Here is a 14,156-nt window from a genome sequence, read left to right on the forward strand (position 1 = left end):
GGCAGTAATGTCTTTTCGGTGCTGCTCTAGGGGAGCCACACCAACTAGCAAACAAAGTTCCTCGTATGATAGCAGAGCATCGAGATTCCTCCAAGGCAGCATGCGACCAATTTGGCGAATAAAACATGTATGGATGTATGGATCTGAATAAAACATGTATGGACGAATAATCCAGTTGTCATAATGCGGATTCCAAACATCGCAGCTTGTCTCAAGAATGGAGTGAACTAGAGAGCAATAAAGAGTACATAAAGTACCCTGGATCGCGAAATTCTCTGCCAATGCAGAAAATAGTTCCAAGCTGACGGCACGCCTTACCAAAGGTACAGATATAGCGCTGTCTAAATGACGTTTCGTTATCCAATACGACACCTAGATCCGTTACACTGTCACTGCACTGTACTTGTGTACCATTGATACAATATCCAAAAACTATTGGTTGTTTTTACGGCAAAGCTGATAACAATCTTTTACAGTCTCTAACAATCTGTGTCTGTCTCTATCTGCAAATAAATTTTCACGTCATCATCGTTCCAAGAGGCAACAGTCGAGTGACATAGCTATCCCAAAATGCTACCTTGAGGTATTCCTGATCGGTTCTGAAACCACTTCGATTAGAAGGTCCCAGTTTAACGATAATATTGCGATTTCGTAAGTAACTGCTTAGCCACGAAAGTAAGCTAGATGAGACCTCCAATTTGTCTAGCTTGGCTAGCAAAATTTAATAGTTGACAAAATCAAATGCTGCTTTCAGATCAATGTAAATTGCGTCGATCTGGTTATCTGGTGCGTAGACGTAACGAGGTGAACTTCCGTAAATTAGTTGTCACTGATCTTCCTAGATAAAATCCATGTTGCGAGGTGGAAGTCTAGCTTTTCACTTTAAAAAGCAGATGTTCGTAAACAATTGCCACAAAAATCTTGGAGCAGGCGCATAGGGAAATGATTCCACGGTAGTTCACCACATTGTGTTTATTCGGTTTGTTTTACGCATTATCCAGCCACTTACCAACCAATCTACAATCTCTGTTGCTTTATAGCTTCAGCGTGCAAATACAGGAATTCTTCACTATCTTGAAGCAATTTTTCTTCAAAAAAAAAACTGAAAATGAAGGTATAAATTATTTCGGTAGTAAAACTATGAAAATGTAACACTTTCCAAGCGTAGGTTACTGAGCGACTGGCTACATAGGGTAAAGAACTAATTTTAAGCAGTCTAAGCGGGTCACTGATTGTTTTACCTTATTACAAGCGATGGGTTGACTAAGTGGGGGATATCAGCATACCAATCTTCTTGCTATCTTTAGTTCTTCAAGCTGTTACCATTGGAAGACACTATTGTTGAGCTAAACTTTTGATTTTTCGCTTTGAGACCGAACCCATTTTCACCCGCAAGGTGCTTTTTTAAGCAATCCTGAAATCTGAATTTTTTTTACGTCCCCTTAAAAAATCCCTCGAACTTTCCCCCCTATTCAGTAAGTTCGCGTTCCTATCCGCGACCTACTAATCGGCATCTGATGTGTAATCGGCATAGCGTATCGCACATATGCGTAAAATGCCATCTGTCTAAATTGTTTATCGGGGCATACACTCACCGCACCGTTCGGCAAACGGTATTCGTCGTCTCTTTTATTCTCTGGTGTTCTTATGAGAAACTGCGAGTTTGACGTCTCACTCGCTGTTCATAAGGATGGTGGGAGAACAAAAGAGGTAAACATATAGCAGTACAACCGATCCGAGTACAAACGATCAGAACAGTGTTGTCAAAGCAAATAACATTGAAACACATCGTTGCTTTATTAAATCACTGAGAAAATCTTCGAAAATTATTGAAAAAGCTGTCTTGTGTTGTTTTTAATAAAGAAAAATTAATTATGAACATACATTTCTCTTGAAAGTATTGAACCACGTTTTCACCATAGGAGGTTTCAGGTAATTTCAAACTTAAAATTCTTATTTCCAGAACCGCAACAGTGTCTTGGCAACACGATAGTTTATCAGTTGTGCTGCAGCTGCTGCTAGTGGTGAACAGGTTCCGTCAATTCAGAATTTGTTTTCAGTTTTGTTAGAAAATAATAAAACTTTTGGCTAGTGACAAAGCCTTAGATACTAGAAAAAAAAAAAGAGACTGAATAATATGGTATGTGACAATTGAGTGCTTGACTTTCAGAGTGGTTGTAATCAGTGCTGAAAATTTGATGAATTCGTTAGTAGCGAGGTGGCGATTGCTGAAGAGCAGCTGAAAAATGTACGTTTTTGGACAACAATTTTTAATTCATCATATTTCTTGTCGGAAACCCAGTAAATTGTGTTTGTGTGAATCAAATGTATGGTAAAGTGATTTGTGAAGATGATCCTATCAAAAGATTTTGAAAATATGAATAAAAAAGTGCATTTTCGGATCATTTATGTTCAACTGATTAAAATAGGTAACACTGCTTAACTCGTTCCTTACCCTATAATGATTTTGTCCAATCTATTCACTTGAATTGATAGGAAAAACTTCACTTCGTTTCGATTGCAACTCCGAATCCACGGCCGTCGTTGTTGTACGTTACCAAGGAAACGGACGTTTATATGGAGTGATGCCAATTCCTAAATTCCTAAATAAGTAGAAGTACGAATAAATTCGCAGAAATTGCATGAAAATAAATTCGACATTGTACGATAAGTTGATTTGTCTAAAGTTCGAGTAATTTGATATCTGGACGCACTGTTTATTTTCACAGCAGTTTGTTTTGAAAACATTTGTTTTCTCTTCGATTGTTGAAACGTTAGTCACGATTGATTTTGTTTCAAAGAACCCGCAAACTGAAAATTCATTTTGGACACCCAATTTGAAAATACGAATGGTCAAATTCACAAATCGCCAAGTAGGGTATGTTGCTGCTTCGTCGTAATTGCCTATTCCCGTCCTATCCAACACAAATTATTAAAAATATCAGCATTTTTATGACACACAATGCAAAACTAGTTATTCCCTAATATTTTAGTTTGTTGTCTATCATACGAGACCAATCAAAGTGAGCTGAGATCTATTTAAATGCGTTTTATCATTAAAGAAGTCCTATCAGCCAAATTTCCTAAGTTTTTTTGTGCGACGAAGAAGAAAATGTCGACTAACTTGCCTGACCTGCAGAAATTTTGTAGAATAACATTTGTCATGCCGTCCTACACAAATCCATGCGCGTTAGCTTCGTAAACACTGTTGTGATTTTTAGTTCGGACGATGAAAAATTTTGATGGACGGATTTTAAAACGGTACGACGAATTCAAGAAATAAAGTCAGTAACGTAATTTCAATAATATGCTTTAATAATCGCTTTTCGGTGATTTCAAAGTTCACGGATAGGAGGTAAGTGTGTTTTAGTCAAATCAGCACAAGAACTTTTGGAGTATTCATTAAATCCATTCAACAAATGACGAAAATTAGAACGGCTTTACTTACTACGACGGGAATTAGAAATAAACCCTAGTTGAAGTTAACCAAATTGACCGTGTGGAACGTGTGAAGGCAATAGCAAGCGTCGTAATGGCAGCATTTGAAGGTTTTAAGGACGATTGCGGCAAACTCAGGGCTGTCGGATTATGATATCGCCAAGAAATTGCAGAGCACCGCCAGTAAACCACCAAATGAGACACTGAAGCAGAATCTAGTGGCCAAACGGCATATCCGGAAGATGCACAGTTAGGTTCTAACGAAGTGGTCGCCGAAACGTACGTGAAGATAGATTATGGACAGCTTCCCAGGCAAAAGCGCTGTAAAGTCACTGGTCGAGGTGATGTTCGTTTTTACCGATAAATTCGCAAAAAAGCCTCTTGATCTAGCAAAGTATTTGCAGTTGCGGATAAAAACTCAGGTTTTCGTGACAAACAAGACTTGATTCCAAAATGTCAGTAGCGCCTGAAAACGACATGTTCTTGCGTTCTTGCGAAAAAGACATGTTGAAGTTTACAATAGATCTGTACAGTTTTGGCCTGATTTGGCAATTACCGCGGAATGGCATCGAGACAACGAGGTGGATTCCTTAGAAAAGGTCATCAATCCCATCAACCGCCTTCGATTCCGCTCAATTAAGGTACATTGGACAATAATTGTCAAACAGAAGTTGAAGAAGAGTAGAAAGGTGACTCGGGATGCAGCAGATGAGAAGAGAAAACAAAATGTCCGCTCAAGTTAGCCAACAGAGTGTCCAAAATATTTAAATCGGATTTTTTTTTCCGCGAGATAATAAATTCAATGAAAATACCACCCAGTGCGCCGCGCTTTACGATATTTTACAAAGCATTCAAAATTGTGTGCTAAACCGTAGAAAATCAATTTGGCAGCTTGCAAGCAGCACCGCCTACTTGCGTTAGTTGAATATGAATAACGAAAAAGCAGAAAGCACTTCACTCAAAGCTTGATTAATTTGTGCATTAGCGCTTGAAACATGTTTAGCAAATATGTAAATTTCATTAATCACGTCACGATAGCCGGCACAGTTCGGTTCCTTATTTCGTTTATAACATATCCTGTTAGTTGATGATTCAATTCTCCTCTAAAAGCCTTTTGAGACACTTTGTACCAATATCAACTTACCCAACTGCAGTAAGCTTCCGGTTATTACTGGACATTGGCTATGATAAACGCATCGGGAAATCCGTGAATCATCTGATAGCATAGAGATTTGCAACGATAAACCTTTTCGCTGTTTAAGTTACACTTCCATTTCTAGGCGGCTTTCCCATCAGAGTGCAGTGATCGGTTCCATTCGAACCAACGCAACTGTTAATCCAGCTGAGTTGAGTATTTTACCGTCACTAACAATAATCATAATTTATGACAAACCGCTGGCTGGTCGGTGGTGTTTTGATAACATTTCCATTACACCCGGTGCCGTTGGTTGGTTGGTCGGTTCGTACCAGGAAGTGCGCAACTTTTGCGGTCGCAGCAACTGATGCAACTGCAACCTCCAATGATAGCAGCAGACCAACAAAGTCCATTAGAGTGTTCCCGTTTCTAATAATAATTTACATAACACACATATATATCGGACGGAGTCCGGTACCAGTTGCCTAGTCCAGCTCCAGGATCGGTTCGGTTTGGCGACAAAGCCGACACCTATCGGTTACCTAACCGCACTGGCGGCGGCAACCGGGTGTTATCTTATGTCCGCCCGCTTGCAACGCAAGCGGCTTTAACAAAACGTGGCCGGTTTTTCGCCTTCTAATCACGCAATGCTTTTTTTTATTTTCTCTTCGCAGGTCCATCTGTACTTCTCGGCCATCCCCGAGGACAAGGTTCCCTACGTCAACAGCATCGGTGAGCGTCACCGGGTTCGTCAGCTGCTCCAGCAGCTTCCTCCACACGATAACGAGGTAAGCGGGCATGCGCAGCATGCTGCGATTTGAGTTGTCGATGAATTTTGACAGGCGCGGAATGTAATGCATTCAATGTGGTCAATGTCGCCACTTGTGTACTACATAGCAAAGTAAGGTGAAGAAACGGTTAGGCAAATAATAATAATAATAACAATAATAATAAATTCGTTGCTTCTCTCGGCTTGGCTCGAGTGCCTCCAGGGAGGCACACCCGTTAAGCCGGAGAAAACATCCACCGTGCGATGCGAAAAGCAAACAAACAAACAAACGCGTGGAGAAGTCAATATTTTCTGATCGGTTTTTGTTGTTTTTTTTCTCTTTTTTCCGCGCAGGTGCGATACTGCCATTCACTGACCGATGAAGAGCGCAAGGAGCTGAAACTTTTCTCGGCCCAGCGAAAGCGGGAGGCCCTCGGCAGGGGTACCGTGAAGCAGCTCACCACGAATCAGATCTGCGATGGCGTAAGTGTTGCGTTGTTTTTGTCACATCATCATCGCAAGTTGACGACGATGTTTCCTTTTTCCCATTCACAGTGCGGCGAATGTGTTTCCTCCGGCGACATGGGTGTCTACGCCAGTCGGTTCGATCCGGGTACCTGCTGGCATCCGGCTTGTTTTGTTTGCTCCGTCTGCAAAGAACTGTTGGTCGATTTGATCTATTTCCACCGGGAAACTCGGCTGTACTGCGGGAGACATCACGCGGAGACGCTGAAGCCCCGGTGTTCGGCGTGCGATGAGGTAATTTCGGGTTTTATTTCCACGGGAATTTCAAAAAATTCAATGTGTGTTTTTGATCTTGTAGATTATTCTGGCCGATGAGTGTACGGAGGCGGAGGGACGAGCATGGCATATTAAACACTTTGCCTGCTTCGAATGCGACAAGCAGCTCGGTGGGCAACGGTAAGTTCTTGCTTGCTAGCAGCCCGTAACCAATCGGTAATGAATCGTCTATTTTTAGGTACATTATGCGCGATGGCAAGCCATACTGCCTGCACTGTTTCGACGCCATGTTTGCCGAATACTGCGATTTCTGTAGCGAGCCAATCGGTGTTGATCAGGGTCAAATGAGCCACGATGGTCAGCACTGGCACGCAACGGACAATTGCTTTGCTTGCAGTACCTGTCGATGCTCGCTGCTGGGACGACCATTTTTACCTCGTAGAGGGGAGATTTATTGCTCCATAGCATGCAGTAAAGGTGAGCCACCCACGCCCTCGGACGGTTCGGTTCCCACTGTTCTGCCCACGCGAAGTCGCCTGCGGAGCAGCAGTCATCGGCCGCTGGACGATGGCTGCGAGCAGCCACCACCGCATTTGCCAAAGTCACCCGAACCGCTGCAAAGTCCCATCAGCGAACGAAGCACTCCCAGCTCCAGTCCTGCCAAATACTCGCACACGGAATTATCCACCAACGTCTCCAGCTCGGTTCCGGCGACCGAACTAAACGAGACGCATTTCTCCCTTTCAGCAGATAACGATGTACAAACCTACACCGGAAGTGGTGCTACCTCGCCCGTCTCCTGTCGGACGATTCCCTACAACGAACCAAGTGACCTCGTGGACCACCATAGCCAATCGCAGCAGCATGATTCGTTACCTCCGTTCGATTCCAACCATCGAAGAATTCCGCAATGCTCGCCCGAACTGACCCGACTGTTGAACAAAGACCGCAGCCGGCAGCCACTGGATCTGACCGATCTTAGCCTTAGTTTGGACAACTGGCAAGCCGATCACCACGGTCAGCTATCGATCGCACCCAGCATAGCTAAAACCAACCCTGCCCTGACCTCCTCGATGCCGGAACTGACCCAGCAACTGCTGCAGCAGCAGCCACAACAAAAACAAACTCCCGCCCATTACCACCACCCGCAGCCAGCCTACGACGACATTAGCCCGTTGGACAAATCAAGTGCAATAGATCCGGACGATGGCATCCAGAATGCCTCCGATGCATCCCACTCGATCGTGGAACTCCCGACCCCGCCGCCAATAGGTAATTCGAGATTGATTTTATTACTTCTGTGTTTAAAACATTACAAAGCCGACCGTAAAAATTGTGAAACGAGTTTATTATCTGTTTACCGTTAACGTTGTTACCGTACATGCGCGGCAATAAATTTGAATGCACCAGGGAAATTACATAATTCCCCCCGAACAACTGACTTTATTGATATAAGCAGTCTGATTATTTTACAACCGACTTCTGCCACTCTACGATTAACTTAAATATAATATCGATGAACCATTTTTTTACAACCACAAAACAATCAAATTGTCCGCCCAACTGAAGGCAAGAAATTAAATTTTTTTATTCGCTAACAAGTACATACATACCAGCATGCAGCGCAATTCATGCTGATTGAAATCGGAACTTTGAACCGGTTGTGTTTTTATGGTTGAACCCCACCACGGTTTCATGCTGTCCATTCTCAACCATAATCAGGGCAATAATAATAGCATACACAAAGATTTAGGGCCGTAACCTGTTTAACAACAGAAACAAGACCGTTCTCTCGACTCGAGCACCAGAGCGTTTGTTGACAAATAGAAATAACAATAAAAGGTTTGCTGACAAATAGAAAACGTTAACGGTTTCAATGATTACCTCAAATTGGAGCTCGTAAAATTAATATCGTAATAGTTTAACCATAACCATGCACAATCACTCTATTATCTAGGCTATTTAACAGAATAGAACCGTTCACAGTTCCTTTCGAATAGTTGAAACCCCGTAATTGTTGCTATGTATAAAACCTAATGATCTCCCCTTCTCCGCTCGCCATTCCAGTTATTAAGAAAGAGGTACGTTTTGAGGGCGACTTTCAGGATTCGTTGCCCCGCTCGAAAGGCTATTGCACCCGGACCGGCGGTCCCCGGACGCGTTCCTCCAAATCGAAACGTAAATCCAGCAGCAACAGCAGCAGCAGCAGCCACCACCATCATCATCATCACAGCCAACGAACGGAGCACCACCATTCGAGTTCCGGAGCTTCCTACCATCGGGACCATCATCGGCACCACGAACCTCAATCCCAATCGGGTGTTGCCTCCGGCAGCAGCAGCAGCAGCAACCGTCGATCGCCGCGCCATAGGCGCGCCGGTCGCCCCTCGGAAATGGTAACCGATCTGGACCACCGGGAACCGAACCGCGACGGTGACGATTCGGACTCGCGCAGCGTCTGCTCGACCTGTTCGTCCTCGTCGTCCAGTGCCGACGACGACGTGTACGAGCTGCCGATGCGGCGGCCGTACGGCGGCACCCGGATCCACTACATGCCAAACAATTCGCTCGCCTGTGCCCGGAAACGGAAACAGCTGCAGCACAGCCACAGCCATCATCCCTACGAGAAAGACAATAAAAACTGTATCATATCGTGAGAGACCGTGCGGAACGCACGGACAGGAAGGTAAGTATTGTAAACATCAGATCGAGCGCATTTCACGCGACGTAGAAGTTAGGCGGAAAGTAATAATAATATATATGACACGTTTTTGTTTGCATAATAAGAAAAAAGTGGTTTTGAATGTATTTTCATTATTCTGGGTTGAAATTCTAAGATTAACGAGGAGAAGAGAGGATATTTTAACGATGAAAAGTAAATACTCAAGTGAGATTTGGTGAGATTTTTTTCGTATTTCAAGACAGTGACACACACACGTAGTTCACGTACCAATACAAAGCAGAATGTATTCAATGCTCATATCTTAAGTGTATAAGAATTTTTATACATAGCCGTTTGATAGGATTAAATTTTTACTGAAAAGTTGAGAGAAAATGGTTGGATATTTTACCTTTGTACTTGACTGGAAGAAGTGAACCTCATATTAGTGCAGTGCCTCCGAAGCATGAATGGTATTATTTGAATCTGCAATTAAATCATTGCCTGTGCCGCCCACATTAGTATAAATTTATATAAGATTGACATTTTTCTTTCCACAGTAAGCTACCATTGTTTTTCAATTTTGCAACCAACAAAGACGAAATGTTTATAGAAATAAGGTTAGTAAAAGTAACATGTTACCCAAGAGAAGAAGCCATTTACGTTTTTGAAACGCTTGCGGACGCACAATTAATTACCGTAACACAAACAAAATTAGGATGGCAAAACTGGCTTGCATCATCGCCTAGATACTGCGGTCGGATGAGACTACGTTTTGTTAAAGACACCAGTGAACCCCCATATAAAGGAAAAAAACCCAAATGGAGAAACGAATCTTCAAAAATCTTTACGACGAATGATATCGTAAAAAATAAATCGGTGGACGCCAAGCGCTTACCGAAGGAATACCTTTTCGTTTTTTCCTGTGGGTATTACGCCATTGCAGAAAAAATACTTTCCGGCTGTCACGATTGTTGCTAAGGACTAAGGCGAACGCTGTAAAATGCCGTGTTTTTCTGCAATGTTTGCCAGTTGTTTTGCTGTGTAGTTTCAGCATAAATATCAAGCAACTGATGATACCTTTTAGAACAAAAAAAGTGATTGGAGAAAGCTAGACCAAGTTGATAACAATAAGCAATTTTGATAAAGTCTTCAACTGATTTTACTGGTGGACCATTGAACCTGGATCAACTTGATGTCCTGAACGTAAACCGTCATAGCGAAGGGCCCAACCATCCCCTACTTTTAACCGATTGCTTCGGTACGTTGTTTGAATTTATTTGAAACTGAAGTCTTGTATGAAAACGTGATTGACAATACATTCGTGCATCTGGCGTGACGTAGCAATTCTCAAAGCTTACCCGGTGCCCCCGCCGGTCCGACAGAACAAAGGGATGAAATCAGAAATCTCCAGAGCTGACGGTGAGGAACCACTTTCAAAAATTAGCGACTGCCTATCCTAAAATAGGTTTTGGGTGTTTAGTTTGCTGCTTTGCATCACGTAGTTGCTTGCAAGTTTTAACATACTTTTGATTGTATTGCTGTCAAGTATTATAATCGTCGAAATACACAATGGTAAGAAAACTACCATGGCGCAGAGAACGGTAGCTGATTGATGATCTTTTAGTCAGGTTAATTTTTAACTGTTTATCCAAATCTGGTGCTGTCACGAATGAAAGCAGTTCACCCATTTAACATCCATCCGGGGTTTGTTTACTATCTGTCGAATAACGCGAACGCAATTTATATAAATTCAAGTGAAACGATGGTTTTGAGTATTATCCAGCAGTGTTTCTCTTCAAACTGCCGTTAACAATATTCACTTTTATCATTTTAACTCAAAACCACCAATAGATGTAAAAAAGTGAGTTTGATTTCGCCCATGAAACATTCTATTTAGCTGTTCCACAGAAAAAAATACTCCGATGATAAAACCCGTAATTTTTTATATGGTGGCCTAGTTTTAGTTGGGTGTTCCCAAAAACGCAATTTTTACCTTCCTTTTGAACCACTGCACTAGACCGATTTTAAGTATTGATGCGGCTAGTGAGAGGTATTTTAATGGACTGTTTAGGAAATGTACTGAGTTGGAGCTCAAATTATGCATCATTGCAAAACATAAATTTAAAACCAATTTTGAGCAAGCGTGCAATGTAACTAGAAACACTCGCTCCGTAATTGGTTGGAATAAGCGTTACGAATTTAAAATTATTTTCGAACAGCTTAACACAATTCACGAATCAACAAAAGTTGTCTTGTTTAGTAACTAATAGTATTAGCTATATGTAACTTTTCCAAAAGTTTGTCGTTGCGGATGGCCAGCTGCAAATGGTATAGGATGATTCTAGTCTTCTTGTTATTATGAGCGGTTAAACTTGCTAATTCCAAATACTTTATCACTAGGTAAACGGGTGTGCATCTGCACCAATATGATCAGTATTATTTCCCTTTCGAGGCGACGTACTGAGAACTGGGGAACAGCACGACTTGTAGTTTGTTGAAAGATCCAATCGAAACGGCATGCAATGTTACTAGTGTTGCTGTCCGCGGTCACCAGCGATCCCAAATGCACGAATTTATCTACCACTTCTAGTTCGTCGCCGTCAACGATTACCGCCCGTGGGAAGCATGCGTTTGTTTCCTTTGAGACGATTCCTTTCACGTATTCGGTCGTCGACGCATTTATTTTATTATTCCTAGACTCCGCTTTCAGTCTGGCATAGAGTGCCTCCATCGTCGCAAAGTTCCTGGCTATGATATCAAAGTCACCTGCTCGTCAAATCCCCCTCCCCCTCCCCCTCAAGAGGGTTGTTGAACAGTATGCAGGATAAGCCGTCACCTTGTCTGAACCCTCGCCGCGTCTCAAAGGAACTCGAGAGTGTCCCCGAGATGCGCACGAAACACATCACTCGGACCGAGTGTAACTGACCAATGTAACTCTGATCTGTCGCGATAGTTTATCCGGGAAACCGTGTTCGTGTATTATTTGCCATAGTTGATCTCGATCGACTGCGTCGTATGCTGCTTTGAAGTCAGCAAAGATGTTATGTGTGGGCCCGAGGGCACAACATTCCGTGTCGGATGGCAAAAGTGCTATCCGTGACAACAGGCGTAACAAAATCTGGGAGAGTACCTTGTAGGCGGTGTTATACAGCAATAGTTGTGGCTGTCGAGTCGATAACCCGTTTTATAGATAGGATTGACACTCCTTCCATCCATTCCTCCGGTAGCTTCTCATCCTCCCAAATCTTAGAAATAACCCAAGCGCTTTCCGGTCTCGGTTGGTCCTTGCCAGCGGCTTTGTTGGTGTTCAGCAATCCGATTTCTTGTTTGACTTCATGAAGATGGGGCATTACTATCTTTGGTGGGCACTCCTAGGTTAACTTTCATTGCGCCTCCTTCTTCGCCATAGACGGGTTCGTCGAAAACTGCTTCCACCTGTCAACCATGTGGTCATTCTGGATCATTGTATGTTCACCAAGAGATCTCCAGGTGGCTTTCGGGATATCTTCGCGTGGGAAAAAGGTGTGACGGATCAACAGGCTACGAGAAACTGCGAAGTTCGTGTCGGTGGGGAGGCTGCAGGGTTCTATCACCGGTCTACACATTTCTTCTCTACCGACGATCTTGATCAACAGCTGTCGTAGGTTGCCTCCAACCACGCGTAGAATGTGACCTATCTTTGTGCGGGCAATGCACGTTGATGATGCTGTAATCGAAGAAATGCCCTTTATCCTCAATAGACACATGCTTGCGTAGATCGCCTTCCAATCCACCACGAGATCCTGCATTCTGCCCAACACTGCAAAGCCCGTTTCCAGTTCGTTGGTAATACCATCGTTCTGATAAAACTGGGCGTTTCTGCCGCAGATCTTCTAATCCCTCTCTCATTTGTTACAGATTTTTTGTACAGCTACGATGCAGAGTTTGCGCGTTTCAAGCTGTTCGAGCAGCACCTGGTTGCTACCTGCGAAACTCAGCGATCTGCAGCTCAAAAATATCGTCGTTCTTGTTTCGTCGCCTATCAAAGCAGAGCCTTAAGTATAAACGTCTTCAAGACTTGACCCTTCTTTATCGACAGACTTCACAGACGGCTCAGAGGACAGGACAATTGCGGGGCTAGTGCAACGGTTCTACTGACTCTAGGAGCACCGCCTAGCCAAGATACGTACGTCAAAGCTAACTGGACAGACCCAGTCACCTAGGTCGAAGTCGAATATTCCGATCCGTATTTGCTTGAATGTTCGTAAAAGTTTGATTTAGATAGGTTGCTTTACTGGGTATACGACCTTTTTACCTTTGTTATACTATAACAAACGTTTAAAAATTGGTCGAAAAACACAAAGTTGATCTGAGGCCCGGAGGGCCGAGTCACATATACCAATCGATAAGCTTCGACGAATTGAGCAATGTCTGTGTGTGTGTGTGTGTGTGTGTGCGCTTCATTTTCTATCGCCTGTTTCTCGGAGATGGCTGAACCGATTCGTTCGATTTTACTTTTGTTTGAAAGGTACTATTGCCTAGTGTATCACTATTGTGTTGTTTCATGGTCCGACTTTTTGTTTAAAAGTTATGAGTAAAAATGTGAAAACTACCAGACACGATTTTCTCCGGAACTAGACAACCGATTTCAATGATCTTAGTACCAAATGAAAGCTCTTGCTATAATATAAAAATTGTCAAGAAGTTTTATTGAGAACAGGCAAGTAGTTTAAAAGTTAACCTTAAAAAACCTGTTTTGACAAGGTAATAATTATCGCCTGTTTCTCAGAGATGGCTAAACCGATTTTTGTGCTATTAGTCTCATTTGAGAGGCAATAAGCCTAATAGATCACTATTGATTTGTTTTTTGATTGGACGTTTAATTTGAAATTTATGGACAATCGTGTACAACACATCAAAATTAACAATAATTTATAATAATTTTGGTTAAGATAATGTAGCAAGTTTCAATTATTTTAGTATCAAACGAAAGGTTTTGACACTGCGAATGTATCTGCGAAATTTCATAAGAATTGGTTTTGCCGGTCAAAAGATATTAACCCTCGAACACTCGCGCCAACTTTTGTAACACGGTTTACTCGCGCGCACAATAGCCCAAAACCAAAAAAAAACGTGCGCACTATAGTTTTGCCTGGGAAAACTTGGTCTTAAGTTTATCGAACCCTTGGAAGAGTTTCTTGAAATTGAAAGCTCTATCGTCTGGTAGAATTTAAATTTTGATTAATGCCCATAAAAGTTAAAATAAAAAAATTATTTGTCTTCAGTTTCAATACAGTAGACTCTCGGAAAAGTTAATCGATTGGGGAATCGGTCGATTAACTTTTCCGAACTATTAACTTTTCTGAGTAGTCTGAGTAGTCTGAGTAGAGATGAATACAAAAGCTAAAAATGCATTCCGGGATATAGGATAC

At 42.5% G+C, this 14,156-nt stretch overlaps 1 protein-coding gene across 1 annotated transcript in view; it reads left to right on the top strand.

Annotated features, from left to right (window-relative positions):
* LOC128736731 (protein prickle-like) overlaps positions 1 to 8,740 on the top strand; it is a 43,220-nt gene extending 34,480 nt beyond the window's left edge. The window contains exons 3-8 of the mRNA XM_053831217.1: positions 5,248 to 5,361; positions 5,697 to 5,825; positions 5,898 to 6,101; positions 6,166 to 6,263; positions 6,322 to 7,355; positions 8,151 to 8,740. Coding sequence (XP_053687192.1) covers positions 5,248 to 5,361; positions 5,697 to 5,825; positions 5,898 to 6,101; positions 6,166 to 6,263; positions 6,322 to 7,355; positions 8,151 to 8,740 — 2,169 coding nt within the window. The remainder of the gene's footprint in view (positions 1 to 5,247; positions 5,362 to 5,696; positions 5,826 to 5,897; positions 6,102 to 6,165; positions 6,264 to 6,321; positions 7,356 to 8,150) is intronic.
* Positions 8,741 to 14,156: the final 5,416 nt, after the last annotated feature.

The sequence above is a fragment of the Sabethes cyaneus genome, chromosome 2, assembly GCF_943734655.1.
Source record: "Sabethes cyaneus chromosome 2, idSabCyanKW18_F2, whole genome shotgun sequence".
In the NCBI taxonomy this organism is placed as follows: domain Eukaryota; kingdom Metazoa; phylum Arthropoda; class Insecta; order Diptera; family Culicidae; genus Sabethes; species Sabethes cyaneus.